This window comes from Bubalus kerabau, chromosome 12 (assembly GCF_029407905.1).
Source record: "Bubalus kerabau isolate K-KA32 ecotype Philippines breed swamp buffalo chromosome 12, PCC_UOA_SB_1v2, whole genome shotgun sequence".
NCBI classification, from domain to species: domain Eukaryota; kingdom Metazoa; phylum Chordata; class Mammalia; order Artiodactyla; family Bovidae; genus Bubalus; species Bubalus kerabau.
Window position 1 is genome coordinate 75,533,973 of NC_073635.1, and position 20,417 is coordinate 75,554,389.

The window sequence follows — 20,417 nt, forward strand, 5'->3', positions numbered from 1 at the left end:
TCTGGAACTTGCCAAAAAAAAAAAAAAAGTTTTATACCTATTATTTACACCTACCTATCATTTTACAACTGTATTTTATTAAGTCTTGGTTCACATGAGAAACACTATATAATATATAGTACATATTATTATAGAATATGGTATGCATACACATATAATATAGTATAGCATATATATAATATAGTATCAGTTCAGTTCAGTTCAGTTGCTCAGTCGTGTCCGACTCTTTGCAACCCCATGATTCACAGCACGCCAGGCCTCCCTGTCCATCACCAACTCCCGCAGTACACTCAGACTCACGTCCATCGAGTCAGTGATGCCATCCAGCCATCTCATCCTCTGTCGTCCCCTTCTCCTCCTGCCCCCAATCCCTCCCAGCATCACAGTCTTTTACAATGAGTCAACTCTTCACATGAGGTGGCCAAAGTACTGGAGTTTCAGCTTTTGCATCATTCCTTCCAAAGAAATCCCAGGGCTGATCTCCTTCAGAATGGACTGGTTGGATCTCCTTGCAGTCCAAGGGACTCTCAAGAGTCTTCTCCAACACCACAGTTCAAAAGCATCAATTCTCCAGTGCTCAGCCTTCTTCACAGTCCAACTCTCACATCCATACATGACCACAGGAAAAACCATCGTCTTGACTAGACGGACCTTTGTTGGCAAATAATGTCTCTGCTTTTGAATATGCTATCTAGGTTGGTCATAACTTTCCTTCCAAGGAGTAAGCGTCTTTTAATTTCATGGCTGCAGTCACCATCTGCAGTGAATTTTGGAGCCCCAAAAAATAAAGTCTGATACTGTTTCCACTGTTTCCCCATCTATTTCTCATGAAGTGATGGGATTGGATGCCATGATCTTCATTTTCTGAATGTTGAGATTTAAGCCAACTTTTTCACTCTCCACTTTCACTTTCATCAAGAGGCTTTTGAGTTCCTCTTCACTTTCTGCCATAAGGGTGGTGTCATCTGCATATCTGAGGTTATTGATATTTCTCCCGGCAATCTTGATTCCAGCTTGTGTTTCTTCCAGCCCAGCGTTTCTCATGATGTAGTCTGCATATAAGTTAAATAAGCAGGGTAACAATATACAGCCTTGATGTACTCCTTTTCCTATTTGAAACCAGTCTGTTGTTCCATGTCCAGTTCTAACTGTTGCTTCCTGACCTACATATAGTATGTATGTGTGTGTCTGTGTGTGTGTATAAAACAGATAAATAAAGAGTTCCTGGCCATGAGGCTATCTTTGTTACCTTCTCAACAAGTGTACTGGTTCCTCTCTAAGCAGAAAATATGCCTTCAAACTCCAATACATTTAGAACCTGGACAATTCAACTGTTATACTTTTGTGTTACCAACAATAAACAGGTGAGCTGGTAGGAAATTATTTCATTAATAGTAACTGAATCCCACCATGTGCCAAGCAACATGGGACACAGAGAGGAAAACAGAGAGGAAGGGCCTTCCCAGGCCATCAGGAATCAGGTGGCACAGGACAGACTGGGAACACAAGATCAATGACAGAAACTCTGAGTGCAAACCCTGTACACAATGCTTTCCCCTTTGTGTGTGTCAAATCCATATCACTGCTTGATGATAACTATCACTTAAGTCATCATTCTAAAAAGAAAATGCTCTTAAGTTTCTACATCTTAGAAAGCATTTGACAAGCATCTTTTCACAATCACTGCCTCTTCTCCATAGTCAATGCCCTCTCTCCTCCACAGCAGGAATGGCCACACCTCCCATTTCTTGTCATCTTCTACACCACTTAGCAGCTAAATGATGCAAAGTAGCTGAATAAAACAGTCTTATAAGCTGCTACAAAGCTGAAAAACACATACAAGAAAACTCCCTCTTGTCTTGCAAATGCTAGACATAATTCAAAGGGGAAAGCTAGAGTTGTAGAGAAAGTGAACAAACAATTTATACCACTCCCACTCCCCCAAGGTCCCCAAAACTGTGAGCATGAGGCATAGACTGCTGGCTGACCTTGAAACCTGCTCTCTTTCTTCTGAGGTAACAAACCCTGGATTTTAGCTGCATGTAGCAGCCTGGAAGGAGGCCCTCCCTCTGTCTCCAGTCTCTCGAGCAGACAGGAGCAGCTGTGACTAAATCCTGGGCAGGGGGAGTGACAGCAACCAGGACCATCTTCCTTCCCAGACTGGGCCTTGGGGGCTGCCAGCGGGGTCAAGGTCACATGCATTGGGGTAAAAAGAAAGAAAGAACAGAAAGAGAAATTAAGAAAACAATCCCATTCACCATTGTGACAAAAAGAATAAAATACTTAGGAATAAATGTACCTAAAGTAACAAAAGACCTATATATAGAAAACTATAAAACACTAATGAAAGAAATCAAAGGTGACACAAATAGAGAAATGTACCATGTTCATGGATCAGAAGAATCAATATAGTGAAAATGAGTATACTACCCAAAGCAATCCTAGATTCAATGCAATTCCTATCAATGGTATCAAAAGTTATCAATGGTATTTTCCACAGAACTAGAACAAATAATTTCACAATTAGTATGGAAATACAAAATAACCTTGAAGAACCAAAGCAATCTTGAGAAAGAAGAATAGAACTGGAGGAATCAACCTGCCTGACTTCAGACTACACTACAAAGCTACAGTCATCAAGACAGTATGGTACTGGCACAAAGACAGAAATGTAGATCAATGGAACAAAATAGAAAGCCCAGAGATAAATCCACACAGCTATGAACACCTTATCTTTGACAAAGGAGGCAAGAATATACAATGGAAAAAGACAATCTTTTTAACAAGTGGTGCTGGGAAAACTGGTCAACCACCTGTAAAAGAATGAGACTAGAAAACTTTCTAACATTATACAAAAAAATAAATTCAAAATGGATTAAAGATCTAAATGTAAGACCAGAAACTATAAAACCCCTAGAGGAAAACATAGGCAAACACTCTCCGACATACATCACAGCCGGATCCTCTATGACCCACCTCCCAGAGTAATGGAAATAAAAGGAAAAATAAACAAATGGGACTTAATTAAACTTAAAAGCTTTTGCACAATGAAGGAAATTATAAGCAAGGTAAAAAGATAGCCTTCAGAATGGGAAAAAATAATTGCAAATGAAGCAACTGACAAAGAATTAATCTCAAAAACATACAAGCAGCTCATGCACCTCAATTCCAGAAAAATAAATGACCCAATCAAAAAATGGGACAAAGAACTAAATAGACATTTCTCCAAAGAAGACATACAGATGGCTAACAGACACATGAAAAGATGTCAACATCACTCATTATCAGAGAAATGCAAATCAAAACCACAATGAGGTACCATCTCACACCAGTTAGAATGGCTGCTATCAAAAAGTCTACAAACAATAAATGCTGGAGAAGGTGCAGAGAAAACGGAACCCTTTTACACTATTGATAGGAATGCAAACTAGTACGGCCACTATGGAGAACAGTGTGGAGATTCCTTAAAAAACTGGAAATAGAACTGCCATATGACCCAGCAGTCCCACTGTTGGGCGTACACACTGAGGAAATCAGAATTGAAACAGACACATGTACCTCAATGTTCATCACAGCACTGTTTTCAATAAAGAGGACATGGAAGCAACCTAGATGTCCATTGGCAGACAAATGGATAAGAAAGTTGTGGTACATATATATGATGGAATATTCAGTTCAGTTCAGTTCATTCACTCAGTCGTGTCCGACTCTTTGCGACCCCATGAATTGCAGCACACCAGGCCTCCCTGTCCATCACCAACTCCCGGAGTTCACACAGACTCACATCCATCGAGTCAGTGATGCCATCCAGCCATCTCATCCTCTGTTGTCCCCTTCTCCTCCTACCCCAATCCCTCCCAGCATCAGAGTCTTTTCCAATTAGTCAACTCTTCGCATGAGGTGGCCAAAGTACTGGAGTTTCAGCTTTAGCATCATTCCTTCCAAAGAAATCCCAGGGCTGATCTCCTTCAGAATGGACTGGTTGGATCTCCTTGCAGCCCAAGGGATCTCAAGTGTCTTCTACAACACCACAGTTCAAAAACATCAATTCTTCGGCATTCAGCCTTTTTCACAGTCCAACTCTCACATTCATACATGACCACAGGAAAAACCATAGCCTTGACTAAATGAACCTTTGTTGGCAAAGTAATGTCTCTGCTTTTCAATGTGATATCTAGGTTGGTCATAACTTTCCTTCCAAGGACTAAGGGTCTTTTCATTTCATGGCTGCAGTCACCATCTGAAGTGATTTTGGAGCCCAAAAAAATAAAGTCTGACACTGTTTCCCCATCTATTTCCCATGAAGTGATGGGACCGGATGCCATGATCTTCGTTTTCTGAATGTTGAGCTTTAAACGAACTTCTTCACTCTTCACTTTCACTTTCAACAAGAGTTTTTTTAGGTCCTCTTCACTTTCTACCATAAGGGTGGTGTCATCTGCATATCTGAGGTTATTGATATTTCTCCCAGCAATCTTGATTCCAGCTTGTGCTTCTTCCAGCCCAGCGTTTCTCATAATGTACTCTGCATATAAGTTAAATATGCAGGGTGACAACATACAGCCTTGTTGTACTCCTTTTCCTTTCTGGAACCAGTCTGTTGTTCCATGTCCAGTTCTAACTGTTGCTTCCTGACCTGCATACAGATTTCTCACGAGGCAGGTCAAGTGGTCTGGTATTCTCATCTCTTTCAGAATTTTCCACAGTTTACTGTGATCCATACAATCAAAGGCTTTGGCATAGTCAAAAAAGCAGAAATAGATGTTTTTCTGGAACTCTCTTGCTTTTTCCATGGTCCAGAGGATGTTGGCAATTTGATCTCTGGTTCCTCTGCCTTTTCTAAAACCAGCTTGATCATCAGGAAGTTCACGCTTCACGTATTGCTGAAGCCTGGCTTGGAGAATTTTGAGCATTACTTTACTAGTGTGTGAGATGAGTGCAATTGTGTGGTAGTTTGAGAATTCTTTGGCATTGCCTTTCTTTGGGATTGGAATGAAAACTGACCTTTTCCAGTCCTGTGGCCACTGCTGAGTTTTCCAAATTTGCTGACATATTGAGTGCAGCACTTTCACAGCATCATCTTTCAGGACTTGAAATAATTCAACTGGAATTCCATCACCTCTACTAGCTTTGTTCATCGTGATGCTTTCTAAGGCCCACTTGACTTCACATTCCAGGATGTCTGGCTCTAGGTCAGTGATCACATCATCGTGATTATTTGGGTCATGAAGATCTTTTTTGTATAGTTCTTCTGTGTATTCTTGCCACCTCTTCTTAATATCTTCTGCTTCTGTTAGGTCCATACCACTTCTGTCCTTTATTGAGCCCATCTTTGCATGAAATGTTCCCTTGGTATCTCTAATTTTCTTGAAGAGATCTCTAGTCTTTCCCATTCTGTTGTTTTCCTCTATTTCTTTGCATACTCAGCTATTAAAAATGCATTTAAATCAATTCTAATGAGGTGGATGAAATGTAGCCTATAATACAGAGTGCTAAGATGCTCATATTTGTGAACATTTCTCCCCTACACGAGAACATCTCTGAGTCCCTCAACTCCCTATGCTTTGCCTCCAAGGTGCAGTCACTACCAGCCTCATCTCCATCAGGCTTCCTGCTGATAAGGCTTCTCCACCCTGACCCTGCTCTCCTTCAGGCCAGTGTGCAGGTTCATTCAGAAAGGATGTACATTTGACAGGCATTTAACTATTGACTTTTGAGGGGTTTTAATTAAGTTTTTAAAACTAGATAATTGAAAGGTCAAAACTATGTAGTAAGCTGAATACAAGTGAGATTGAGCCACCGCCCCATCCACCTCATTCTCCCCACCTGTCCTAGTAGTCATTTTCATCATTTATCCTTTTACTTCTCCTATCAATGTTTCTTTTTGTAAATACAAGCAATATGCATGGGATTTCCCTCTTTCTTACATAAGACATCTCTTTCCCTCTCTCTCATATATTATACGTTGTTCTACTTTTTTTTTTCTTTTGATTAACAAGAAAGCCTTAAGGAGTGGGTGGTGGCCAGGAGAGTGGGGCGGGGGAGAAAAAAAAAACAGTCCCAGGATGATTCCCCACCAGCACACAGAGATCACCCCATTATTTTTAAATTTGCTTAGGAGTCCACTGTATGGATGCACCAAAGTTTATCCACTAGTTCCCTCTACTGGACACTTGAATTCTTTCCATCTTTTTACTGTTACAAACAAGGCTATGTTGACTAACCTTCTATATATCATTTTATATTTGCTTGTTTACATCTAACTATCCAGAGAGAGGTTCTTTGAAATGGGATTCCTGGATCAAAGACATACAGGTTTTTCAGGCTATTCCAAATGGACAGCGTGAATGCAGGCTCCAGTTCCAACAAGGGTCAGCTGTGCCATGCTATGAATTCTCTAAGACACTTAAGCTCCCTCTACAAGAGTTAAATCAGGAAGTTTCTTGATAGACTGCCTTGGAGGGTAATGTATTCCTCTGGTAACTCATTTTCCTGAGGATAGAGCCTTGCAAACCTTTCTGGCTTTATTCACGGTATCAGATCACAGGTTCTCTTTTGCGCCCTTGTGGCCGTGGAAATAATTAGCCACCTTAGCACCCTGCTATGGTCTTCTGCTTTAATCAGGATTTCCCTTGCTGTCTTACAAGTTCAGTTAAAATTCTACGGACATCATTAATACACAACAACATGAACTCTTTGATATCCTCTAATACCTAGTTGAGAGGGTATGGTGGCTTTCCTGGTGGCTCAGAGAGTAAAGAATCTTCCTGCAATGCAGGAGACCTGGGTTCAATTCCTTGGTTGGGAAGATCCCCCAAAGAAGGAAATGGCAACCCACTCCAGTATTCTTGCCTGGAAAATCCCATGGACAAAGGAGACTGGTGGTCTACAGTCCATGGGTTCACAAAGAGTCAGACACAACTGAGCAACTAACACACACACACATACAGAGTGAAGTAAGTCAGAAAGAGAAACACCAGTACAGTATATTGACACATATATATGGAATTTAGAAAGATGGTAACAATGACCCTAAATGTGAGATCACAAAAGAGACACAGATATAAAGAACAGACTTTTAAACTCTGTGGGAGAAGGCAAGGGTGGGATGATTTGAGAGAATAGCATTGAAACATGTATATTGCCATATGTGAAACAGATGACCAGTCCAAGTTCAATGCATGAAACAGGGCATTCAAAGCCGGTACACTGGGACAACCCAGAGGGATGGGATGAGGAGGGAGATGGGAGGGGGGTTTGGAATGGGGGACATGTGTATACCTGTGGCTGATTGATGTTGATGTATGGCAAAAACCACCACAATATTGTAAAGTTATTAGCTTCCAATTAAAGTATATTAATTAATTTTTTAAAAAAGAAAGAGTCTGGGTCCCTAACACCACAGACGATCACACTAACCATGGAACTTATTATGAAATGAATTGGATCCCCACAAAAAATTATACACTATGGTCCTAGCCCCAGTTACCTCAAAATACGACTTTGGATACTTAGTTGTTGTAAATATAATCAATTAAAGTGAGATCACAGAGGAGTAGGCCCTGAATCCAATATGATTGGTGCCCTTATGAGACATGCAGATACAGATATGCACCCAAAAAACAGTTACCCAATGAGGGAGACAGAGGCTGGAGTGATGGCAGTTACAAGTGACGGAATGCCAAGGATTGCCTAAAACCACTCAAAGCCTACAGAGGCAAGAAAGGATGCTCCCTTATTAGATTCAGAGGGATCCTGACCCTGCTGACACCTTGAATTCAGACTTCTATCCTCCAGGGTTGTGAAATAATGCATTCCTGTGGTTTTAAGCCACCTGGTTTGTGGTACTTTATAACAGCAGTGCCAGGAAACTCATTCAGAGCCTCACAGGATTCTTGCATGAGAGAAAAACAAATGACCTGTATAAGCAGCTTTAACATGGGTACCTCTGGGACCCACAGGCAAACCGAATCCTTACCAATAAGTGGGGAAACTGAAACAAGCATGTGAGGATGTTTGAGGAAGAAAATGACACATAAACAGTAATCTACTACCTTAAACATCTTGACACCCCATCTATCATGCCTCAGAGTCATAAATGTGATTGAAAACTTCTACTTCAAAAGAAGAATGGGTAAAAACTGAATGTGAAAACCATTGTGAAGAAAAAGAAAGACAAGATCTTTGCATTACTCTCAAACACCTGCTGGTGGAAGATGTGATTCATTCATTCCTTCCTCCTCTCATCCAGGCTCACTGAGAACCTAACATGAGGCACAGAGACTCCTATCCTCCCTGAGCCCATGTCCACCAGGAGGCAGGATGGACAGACAGTGGTCTGAGGACACGTTTGCAGACTTTCAACCACCGCAGCCTGAGTTCTATCTCCAAGCCACCTCTCCCATCATCAGCCAGGTACCAGCTCTCACCTGTTCTGACACAATTCACATCTTTCCTAATTCTCTTTTCCTTTTGAAACAATATAATTTCAGAGTCTCATTCACTATGAGTTATTTCAATAATGCAACTTTTCTTTTTCTGGTTCCTTCCCCAGTCCTCCCCAACACCACTGACCCCACCCCAAGACAACTCCCTCCTGATCTCCTTACAGCCCCTCTGAGAGTGTCCACAAGCTTAACACTCCCCCCCCACCACCCACCGCAGTGACCTACCTGCACCTAAGTTCACATTCCCCAGGCAGCCTCTACCTGGACACCCTGAATACTGACCCCACCCACCTTTCTGGGCCCATCTCAAATACTAACCTTACTGAAACAAGTTCAGGATATCCCTAGCTGGCACTGCCCTCCCTACCTCTTATTCCCTAGAGTAATACTAAGTCACACAGAGGGGAGACACTACATCATTTGTGTGCTTTTACAGTCCCAACTACAGCTAAGACTGAGCCTCTCATTCTCAGCCCATTGTGGGTATCAGCTAAAGGAAGAAACATACTGCATGCCTGTTCAAACCATCCAACCACTGACTGCATGGCTACAGTCTTACATAGTCTACACTAATACAGCAACAAGCAACAGGTGATGGGACAGGCTGGAACCTGGGACCCTCTACGGGAGTGCTTGCACCTGGACAAACGTCTCCTTGAGCAACAAAATACAAAGAAATCGTAAGGGACTAAACATAACTGCATGCATGCAAAGGCACAAACAGTAAGATATGAAAACACCACAAGCCAACTGCCATTTCTGAGCTTTTGGGAGCAAAGAAGGGAACTGCATATGATCTTGGCACATGGCACCAACAAGACAGTGGGCAGACGACATAAGTCACCCCTGAGGCTCAAACCACCAAACCTCCCCCACCCTCACCCCACTTAAGGAACTAGCCCACCCTATTGAGTCAACCGGGCGGGGGCACCAGTTTCTTGCTTTTATACTTTGTGCTGCAGCACAAGCCTCAGTAAAGCCTTGCTTGAATTTCTCGCCTGGCCTATTATCAACTTCTATTGATTAAAAAGACCAAGGGCCCTGGAGAGTAATGTATATGTTATATATCTGGTCGAGACAGAATCAAATACAGTTTCAGCTTAAGCATGTAACCAAGACCTCAATACTCAGTCTGTGTATACTAGAATAGAAATTCCTCACTTTCAAACACAAAAGAAAGAAAAGGAAAATTATGCCCTAAGTGAAGAATTAAATTTATTGAGCACTTGTCCACAAATAATACCTCTGAGGTGGACAGATGTCACAGTCTTCCAAGGGTTAGATAAGACCCCATTCAATAGATGATCAGCTCATAAAGGCACCAAAAATGCTGGCTGGATTTTTCTCCAGGACACAGTCTGATGAAAAAGCTGAAATTAAATGGCCATTAGCCAGCAAGTGCAGACCCAGAACAGGTTACGCAGGAAAGTATAAACGTCAGAACTGCAGCCACAAAGACTGACTTCCCAGTGTCTGGTAATGTAAATCCTAAAGCTGCTTTGTGAACAATATCACCTCAGAGAAACATTTGACTGGATATGAAGGTTGCTGAAGGCTTTTAGTGCTTTGAAGTTGAGATCTTTTGCAATGCTATTGGAGTCATTCAGTGCCAAGACCATGGGTCCCCCTTCCTCACTTAGAGAAAAAGAGAGAGACTTTTTGGGCCTAGAGGTTATAATAAATCATTCGTTTTCACAAAGCCCATTTAGTCTTCATTTTAAACAGAAACACTTGAGAACCTCCTGTGTGGCAAGCCCTTGCTTCATGATAAAAATTATTTACCCCTGACTATTTAGGGACAGTTAGTTTAAAAAAGGAGATAATAGGTTTGGTGGGAATCACATGTTTGAAAGGAAAAGGAAAGCTAGAGACAGGCTTACACACTAAGTAAAATAAGAACAAACATACAGAGATCAGAAATCAATGAGAAAACATCTGTGGGGGAAAGAATCCATTTTTAAACACAGAGAACTAAGTGAATCTGAGGCCACTCTTCCTGCCCAGGGAACAGGACTTCTCAGCAAGTTGCTCCCCTTCCGGCACAGAAAGGAATCCTAGTCACCCAAGGACTGTGCACAGCCCCTGCCTAGTCATTCCAGTCAGCACAGCAGATGCATCTGTTCACTTCTGCTTTTAGACATTTCAATCATTCTGCAGCCATCACTACAGATGAAGAGCATGTGTTGCTGCTATTGATACTACTGGCCCTAAGCAAGCATGGACCTTATGATGCTTTTAATGCACTTTACCTAAAAAATACAGACATTTTGGAAAGACTGCCAGCTTGGCACTGAAAGAGTTAAATCTAACCTAACTGGCTCACAGTGACACCACATAAAAGGAGGCATTTTAGGCAAAATCTGCCTATAACTTAAAAGTTATTTTTCACTAAACCTTGATTCTTTGGATGCTGATGATGGCCTCTGACACCTTCTCGATGGCCAAGGGGAAGTAGAGGGTGCTTGAAAACCGCAGAGCTTCGAACAGCATCACCACCATGAACACTTGGCTGCCTGTGATCAGGTTGTCAAGGAGCTCATTGCTGATGAAGGTGACCAAAATTATGCTTTTGCTCACAGCGAAAAATGATGCCAAATTCATGCCCCTAAGCTAGGAACTTTTCAGAATCTTGGAAATTTCCTTCCTGGAAAAGAAAGTAGAACTTAAGTTTTATAAGAACTATCAACATATAAGACATGGATTCAGTGCCCCATGGGAGTGGCCCCTTTCTAGGCAGTAGACACAGATTGAGATTAACCATCCCTCACATCATGGAGACATTACACAGTGCACACCTGGGGTTCTGCCTGGCACCAGGACCACACACTTCATCACCACTTCACTCTTCCAAGTAAAAGGAGGCTTAATGTCACACTTTCAAACATTCTGGGTCCATCAGATGGGGTTTGAACATTCATTCAACAAACATTCATAATAACAAGTCCTGTGCTGGGCTCCTCACAGAAAGACACAGCCTGTCCCCTCCAGGGGCTCATGAACTTGAGAGGGAAGAGAATAAGACATCCCAAAATTGTGAGACACAAAGGCAATAGATAGAGTCAGTCAGCACAGCCCCTGCAGGAGCCCAGAGCAGAGGCGTGTACCCCATAGCAGTGGAGTCAGGGCAAGTCACACACACGTGGACCCTGAGAATATGAGCTGGAGTCAGTCAGGAGGCCAGAGTAGGAGGAAGATGGGAGTATATTCCCAGCAGATGGAGGGACCCCACAAAGGTGCAAAGATGAGGTGACAAGGTAGGGTCAGAGAAATGCTCATCAGACATTTAAATGAAAGATGGAGAAGCATCCTACAAACATGAAGCAAAACAAAAGAAACAGTATTTTCATAGCTCCGTTTGAAATTAATAATAGTGATTCATGAGGTTTCCTGGTAGTAAAGAATGTACCTGCAGTGCAGGAGACATGGTTTAAATCTCTGGGTTAGGAACATCCCTTGGAGGAGGAAAGGGCAACCCACTCCAGTATTCTTGCCTGAGAAATCCCATTGACAGAGGAGCTTGGCAGGCCACAGTGCACGGGGTCACAAAGAGTGGGACATGACTGAGCGACTAAACATGATGATGATGAAGAATAGTGATTCATACAGTTTGGCTCAACACAGGTACACCCAATCTCTATAATCTCCCCATTTGTGCTCCATCAACATAAGTTACAATTTTAGTTTGAATGTCATAGTCTCAAATACTATCTTAAAAGCATTGCTTATTGGAATTTGAGGTATTAAGAAGTATTCAGAATTTCATTTCTATATAAGTAAGAAGCATATATATCTTTTACCTTGTAAAAATCGCTCAATCATGTCCAACTCTTTGCAACCCCATGGACTATACAGTCCATGGATTCTCCAGGTCAGAATACTGGAGAGGGTATCTGTTCCCTTCTCCATGGGATATTCCCAACCCAGGGGTTGAACCCAGGTCTCCCACATTGAAGGTGGATTCTTCACCAGCTGAGCCACCAGGGAAACCCTTTTTTCCTTTGAGAAGATGGTAAATGGAAAAGCCGGTTAAATGACATCTCCACTATTCTACTTAACCCTCCTGCAACATGTAGGGGATGCAGTGAATAGCAAGTATTTAAATACACATTAATGTGAAAGTGAACTTAAATACTTATTTGGTAAGACATCTAAAGCTTTCAGTAGAATGGGAAATAAAGCATGAAAATATGGAGTGATTATATATATATATATATATATATATATATATACACACATATACACTTACCTTCTAAATCTGGTAATAAGGTCTATAAATGACTTTTCCCAAGCATTCATTTTTATTGTTCTGATGCCAGTTATGGCTTCACTCAAGGTCCTGATCCTGTCGTCTGTGAGAATAGCGGTCTTACTCCTAAGGAGACAGACGTGAGAGATGAGCCTTAGTGACCACAGCCCAACTTTCCTCAGCAACAGCAGCAGTAGTGGGCACGGGGGTGTGGCTAGGAATAAAATTATTCTCTACAGCCCTTTTGTACTTAGAAAACAGGCAGGTCCTACTCAAAGTACAAACCGAGAAAATGGTTTCAATTAGAAAGTTAACCATTCAGCCCATTTCAAGAAGTAACTTGGAGAACTTGCAGCATCGGCCAAGGAAGACCTAAAATGAGTCAGATACAAACTGTTTGCTCAATGAGGTCATGGACAGGTAGAGAAGGCAGAAAGGCACCCGAATCTACCAGGAAGACAGTGGCTTTGCTATAATAAAATAGAAGTGAAGTTCTGAGGAGCAGAAAGGATGGGGCTGTTAATTCCAACAGGAAAGGAGAACAAGAAGAGCTTCAGAGACCTGGTAGCACTGGAACAGGGCTGCAAAGGATAAGGAGCATCTCTCCACAGCAAAGACAAGAAAGGGAATTCCAAATAGAGAAAGACGCCAAGCACAGAACCACACCCATATAACACACACAAGAGCTCAGTGAGCTTCAAATAGCACAATATCTCCATCACTTGACAATCACCCACCTCCAACCCTCTGGGACCTGCTTCAGGTCTAACTCATCACCAGAAGGCTCTTCACCACCAGCCACTTCTCTGTCACATGTGCTGCTGTAAATGTGGGGCTTTAAAAAGGCACTTGAAAATCAGCCTGGCCCTTGGGGTGCTTATAACTTAATGGAAACATGAACAGAATACCTGAAAAGGCTCCAACACAAGTATAACAAAAAATACATGCAGTGAGAAATGGGCCTATAAGATTATGACATTTTAACAATATTTAAATAACTTGGACATGGGTAAATTCTGCTGAAGGACACTCTATTTATTCAGATATGGTGCCAAGAGGAGCCAGTGAATGTCTTCCCTGTTCCTGTTTCAAGATCAGCCTTCAGCATAAGGCTGGAGCCTCCAATGGCTAAGCCTGAAGGGTCTACAACCCACACAAAGAAGAGACCAGAGAAGCATTTGTCTTGTTTTTCAACAAAAGCATCAAGCAGACTGTGGATGTTACCAATTACATATTATCAATTTTTAAAAGAAGTGTTTCTCTTACCGGAGTGATGAAAACAACTTCCCGAAGCAGCTTTGCAAAAGCAGAAGAATAATGAGAACTGCCATCCCAGCAAGACACGATATTCCTATTTCCATCCAGAGCAGGGCGGTCACTGCTATAGCCTGCAGTGGCCCCACCCACAGATAGTGCAAGAACATTGTTACCTTAAGAGAAAGAAAAGCCTTCTTGGGATGGTATAAAAACAAAACCACAAGGACACAGTGTAGAGACACTTTGCTCTGAAGGAATAACCAGGAATTTAAATAGAAATTATCTTAGTGGGCTTTAAACCTGTTGAAGCAGAAATCCAAGCGTCCACCCCAGGTGACGCTGTTCCAGGGCAGCATAGGATCAGACTCAGGGATGGTCAGGGAGGACTCTACCAGCAGCACTGAAGGAAGATGTTGATTTTGTCCACACCACAGATGAGCTCAGGACTTCCTCAAATGCTTCTTGTTGCAGAATTTAGTGCCCATTTCCCTGGGGCTCCCCAACACTCCAGAAAACTTATATTATGGTACCCACTACTCTCTCCAGCAAATACTTATGTATTTATCTCCCTGATAGGCTATGGCTTCTATAGGGCAGAAACTAAGCTTTATTCATCCCTGAAACTGAGCATGGGCCTTACTTCATGTTTGATGAATGAATACTTGAAGAGAAGTGTCTAGTGCAACACAGATCTGACCAACAGTTACAATGCTCTGGGTCATGTGATCTATGCCTAAGGTCAGTGGAAAAAAAAGAATGTGGGGAGAGACAACAGAGGGTAGGTTGTGTCTGGTTGGGGACCATCCACTTGGCATATTCCTCGTAGGCTCCTGATGCAGCAGGCACTGAACAGGGTTCAGGGGAAAGAACACTCCCTCTCACCAGGCCTTCATCATCCAGAGGACAAGGAAGACAGTCCAGACACACCAACACCATGTGCCAAGAAGTGCCACTCTAGGATGACCCCTAGGAACAGTAACCAAGCCAAGCAAGAATACTGTTGCCTATTAATTATCAGAAAAACAAAATTGTCATTTACTGAACAATATATATAAGTGCATCTAAACTGCACACAGAAAAATGAAAGTTGGATAAATAGAACTTTTGTCTTACATCCGTGATGGAATCCTGGCCAAAACCAAACCCGGGCATCTGGCATCCCAATAATCTGAACCCAGTGGGAAGGATGGGAAATGGAAGAGGATCCCTCAGGGCCAGCTTACCTGGTCAAACCTGTTCACATCGTTGGACAGCAGGTTGACAATCTGGCCTGTGGTGGTCTTCCCCATGGCCGAGCTACTCAGGCAAAGTGCCTGAAATAAGAAAGGGAGACAGAGAACTGAATGCCTAAGTCATCTTAGAACATAACACAACAGAGCATGTGTTCTGGGTCTTGAGTGGTGTCAGCACCAGCAGGATGACCCCTGACAGCAGGGCTCTAGGGACCCTCGTTCAGCCTCTAACTCCTCAGGGTGGTGGCAGCCCCACCCACAAGGAAGGCAAAGGGAGGAGCAGCAGGAGGTAGAAGCAAAATCACCCCCACCCCCCATTTCAATGAACTTGGACCTGTCTGAAGGGTAAAGGGTGTAGGTTTACACTTAAGAGACAACTAAGTAACTTTGAGCCAAATTAGATGAGAGTGGAGAGGCTGCCTTAGGTAAGAAATTTGGAGACTTGGACTATAAATCTAGACTCAATTATTAATTCTGTGGGTGACAATATTTAAACACTTTGGGTTTAGTATGTTCATTCTGAAATGAGCAAGTATAATGTCCAAAACACTGTTCCTTTGAGGAAGCTGTTTCTTAATGTCAGTCTGCTGACTCTATAAAAAACATAACCCATGCTGCACAATCCCTTTATTTAGTAAGAAAAATGCCCTAGAGATTTGAGGAAACTAAGGAGACACCAGGAGCTGCTACAATAGACCATGAACTGGAGCCACTGATCCAAACAAAATGTCATAGTTTATAAAAACACTTTGTTTACTCCTGAAGTTAAAGAAGAAAATCAGTGATCAAGTGAGAATGTAAAATGATATAACCACAATGGAAGAGAATATGGGCATTTTTCAAAAATTAAACTTAAAATTAGCATACAATACAGCAATTATACTAGTAAGGATATACTCAAAAAAACTAAAAATACAAACTTGAACAGATAATTTGTACACTCATATTCATGGCAGCGATGTTCACAATAGCTAAAAGGTGGACACAACTGTCCATTGACAGATAAGCAAATATACAGAATATTGCATAGACCTGTAACAGAATATTATTCATCCTTAAAAAGGATTTAAATTTTGACACCTGCCACAAATGGATCAACCTTGAAGACATCGTGACACAGAGCATAAGCCTCACACAAAATAACAAACACTGTAGGATTCCACTTACACGAGGCACTAAAATAGTCAAATTCACAGAGAGAAGTAGAATGGTGATGGGTGAGGGGACAGGGGTTGGGGAGTTAATGCTTAATGGGCACAGAGGTTCAGTTTGGGAAAAAGAAAAAGTTCTGGAGATGAATAATGGTGATGGCCACCCACCAATGTGAATGTACCTAATGTCACGAAATGTGCACCTAAAAGGAATGAAAATGGTAAATTTTATGCCATGTATATTTTACTAGAATGAAAAAAAGATCAATGATGAAAAGCCAAAAGTAACTTTACCGAATCTGTGGCAACGTATTAATAAGTAAATGATAGCTCATTTTTATATATGATACTTCCCTCACAATCATACAAAATTCAGCTGCAAAGAGCACAAAATGCTGGATGGGCCATTTTAGGAGTGGTAGACGTGCAGCCTTAGAGATCTTCTGGAGACATGCTCAAACCTGGAATCCATGGAGAGGACAAAATACAGCTACGAGCTTAGCAGCCACTCCATTTCTAACACTTGACCTGATTTCTTTCTAGGACCAGGGATCAGGAGGTGGGGCCTAAGATGAACTACAAATGTTCAGAGGGACCTTTCAGAGCTGCTCTGTAGCACCAGCTTTTGGGCCCTTAGGAATCAACCCACGTGTAACCTGAAAAGAAGTGTCTTGTTTCTGAAACAACAGGACTCTCAATGCAAGGCTGTGCACAAGGAAATTTGTCTTTCCCAGGTTTTTGGAATTTCAGGTTATGTCTGCCGTATAATCTCCACAACTTCAGACTTCATATAGGAACCATCCTTCAAGTATAATTAAGCCAGCAAATGAACATCTTGGAAGATGCTTACGTTCATATAAGCCAATGTACCAGGTAAGATCACATTTCAAAAGAAAAGATTTCAAAGTGTTAGAGGGTAAAGGAAGAAAAGCAGGTGGACAATGGCTCACCTGTGCTGCAAAGAGTGAGCTTTGATTAAACCATCACCTCACATCTAACTTAAGGTTTTCGCAATGCAGTTCTGGTAAAATTTCATAATTTTTATGAGTGTTATGGAGAAGGAAATGCAACCCACTCCAGTATTCTTGCCTGGAGAATTCCATGAACAGAGGATCCTGGCAGGCTAGAGTCCATGGGGTTGCAAAGAGGTGGATACAAGTGACTGATTATCACTCACATGAGATCAGCATGATCTGAAAAGAAAGGCATTTAGCCAATTTGTGGGGACATATGAGTATCCATCTGCTAAATGGTTAAAGATGCAACAGAATAACAAAGACTATGATAAATGACAATGAAAACCCCTGACTGGAGTGTGCGGGCACCACTGCAATTTCCACATCACCCAGAAGGAAAGCAGCCCAGATGTTGTTATCAAGCAAGAAAGGGAGATGCCAGGTCCCCAGGTTCACACAGTCCCGAGATGTACAAGACTCTGCTCACGGAAAGATGAGATGACATCTCATTTTCTGCTGATAGAAGGATTCTGAAGAAATAGAAGCTCTAGATAAGTAACAACTAAGTAAAAGAAGTTATATTTTCAATTTAAGCTGTTCAGTTTAATTTTTCAATGGGGAGTTTATTTATTAATAAAATGTGTATATATATAAGATTACCACATGATACTTTGATATAAATACACATTGGGAAATGATTACTATAGTAATACCACTTCAAGTATCCACTACCTAATATAGTTATCCTATTTTATATATGTGGTGAGAACACTTAAGATCTACTCTTTTGGAAAATTTCAAGGCTACAATACAGTCAAATAAGGATTTATTTTTAAAGCAAACCATCAAAGGCAAAGAGATATTCCAGATCAAGTTTATACAGAGCCCTTCAGCTCTTGACACTGATGTATCTGTGGCAATACCTTTGTAACGATACCTGAAATCCTTATTCTTTTATACTAGTTTAGACCAGGGTAAACTATGGAATAATTTCATGGCATTCCTCAATGCAAAATCACTGAACACATTAAATCAGTCTTATTAAAAGTGCTATGATGCATACTAAAGATAAAAGGAAATATTGTATTAAAATAGTTTAAATGAAGAGTAATAAATTATCTCCAGAATGAATAAAACAGTGTAAAATTTTAAGTTTTCTCTCAAATACCCTACTATTTTATTTAATATACCATTAACAACAATTACATCTATAGAATATAGTGAGTGAGTCTATATTTGGCATGAATTCTCTTTATATTTTTCTCTAACATAATTATATTGAATATAATGAAATGGGTCTTTTAAAATTATAATCATTCCTTTTCTCAAATACATTCTCTGCTTCTAGATATAGTTCTATAGATCCAATCTCTGACGTTCACTTTTAAATAAACATTTGATGTAAATTAAGATGTTAATAAACAACAACAAAAAATTTCCATAAACAGCTCTATGGTATTTCAGCATGAAGACAATGAAAATCACTGATATGTTGATTTATTTTAAATAATTTGATATATTTATTTGATATGTTTGATATATTTATTATCATTTGGTATATTTATCAAAATACATGTATACATGTGGCAGATTCATTTTGATATTTGGCAAAACTAATACAGTTATGTAAAGTTTAAAAATAAAATAAAATTAAAAAAAATACTTATTTTTAAATATTAAATTAATATTTAAAAATATAATTTAATATTCATTCAATACTACAAATTTAGTGGGTATTTTGCAACAGCCTATGGCTTAAAGTTATCAAGGGCAGCCCTCCCTTGATCTCAGAAGAAAACTTTTCATTATTTATTGATCAAGTTTGCTTCAACAACAACAACAAACTTGGCTTGATGCAAATAGCAAGCTTCTCTGGGAAGGTGTAAATGATCACAGTTAGGAAAGTTTTAGTTTATAAAGAACTTTCTCCAAATGTTTCCGATGCCTCAGGGGAGGTACACACCGTGAAACCGAGCGACACTCACCTTGCGGTAGATCATATGGCACACGGCTACTCTCAGCCTCATCCCCAAGCGCTGCATGTGGTAGAAGTACAAGTGGTGCAGAACGGCCCACACGAGCACGCAGGCGCTCAGCCCTGCCGCGTAGCCGTAGGCTTTGTGCAAAGCGGCAGAATCAGTGGGATCGTAGTTTTCAACATAACTAATCATTTTCCCCAAAAATATGGGTTGAACTACTCTGGTACCTTCCTAAAAGAAAAGAAAAAAGTCTTAATTAGAAATGTCAGTTTTTCTTAATACAAGGCTTACTTTTAGCATTAGCATGTTAAAAATACATTTTGACAAAATGCTACATTCATGACTAATTTAAAAGAAAAATATGCAGATCCACTATCTCCTATAAGACAAGTGACAAACAGTTTAACCTTAAGGCAAAATTTTACATTTAAAGATATGAAAGCCTTAGTGCATCATGCTTAGTGCACATGGATGCTCAGTAAATGTCACAACCAGGCTCAATACCAACTGAGCCTTAAGATTAATATGGAAAAAGGTGGCAGAAGAGTAAGAAATCTGCTTCCATATGAACAAGCCTGCTGGCAGCCTGCCCCTGTCCCCTGTACTCTCAATGTCCCAGCCCAAGAGAAAGTCAACCTGGTTCACATATGGGAGACATGCTATTATCACCTTCTTCACCAATCTTTACAAACTGAAACACTGGCACAAACACATCCACTCTTTTCCACCCCAAACTCCACATGTGTATAGATCAAGGGAATGGAAACCAGCTTCGGTTGGAGTACCACAAAGAAACCAGGCTTGGCAGCTCTGCAGGCTCTCAGCTCCCGAGAGCAATGCCTCAATATGCCTCTGCCCCCTAGAAGCTGGAATGTTCCTTGGAGTAAAGAATTAAACATGGTGGAGGCCAAGCTAAAAAAGTATGTCTTCTGTAGTTCTCCATACACCATCCACTACAGTTGGTGGGTTGGAAGAAATGTTCCCAATCCTCTCTTCTCCAAGGCTAAACCAATTGGCTCAGGGTGCACTGAGGCTTCCACCCTGAGTAAGATTTAGAGAAAGCAAGTTTCTTCCCCAAACAAAAAGGCAAAGAAACAGCAACACTGACCCACCCTGCCAAACAGCCACTTCACCCCACAACCTGCTTTC

At 41.1% G+C, this 20,417-nt stretch overlaps 1 protein-coding gene across 1 annotated transcript in view; it reads right to left on the reverse strand.

Annotated features, from left to right (window-relative positions):
- Nucleotides 1-20,417, reverse strand: part of LOC129624671 (ATP-binding cassette sub-family C member 4-like) — a 169,240-nt gene that overhangs the window by 126,801 nt on the left and 22,022 nt on the right. Inside the window, 5 exon segments of the mRNA XM_055542835.1 lie at nt 10,842-11,091; nt 12,694-12,819; nt 13,960-14,123; nt 15,174-15,263; nt 19,275-19,499. Coding sequence (XP_055398810.1) covers nt 10,842-11,091; nt 12,694-12,819; nt 13,960-14,123; nt 15,174-15,263; nt 19,275-19,499 — 855 coding nt within the window.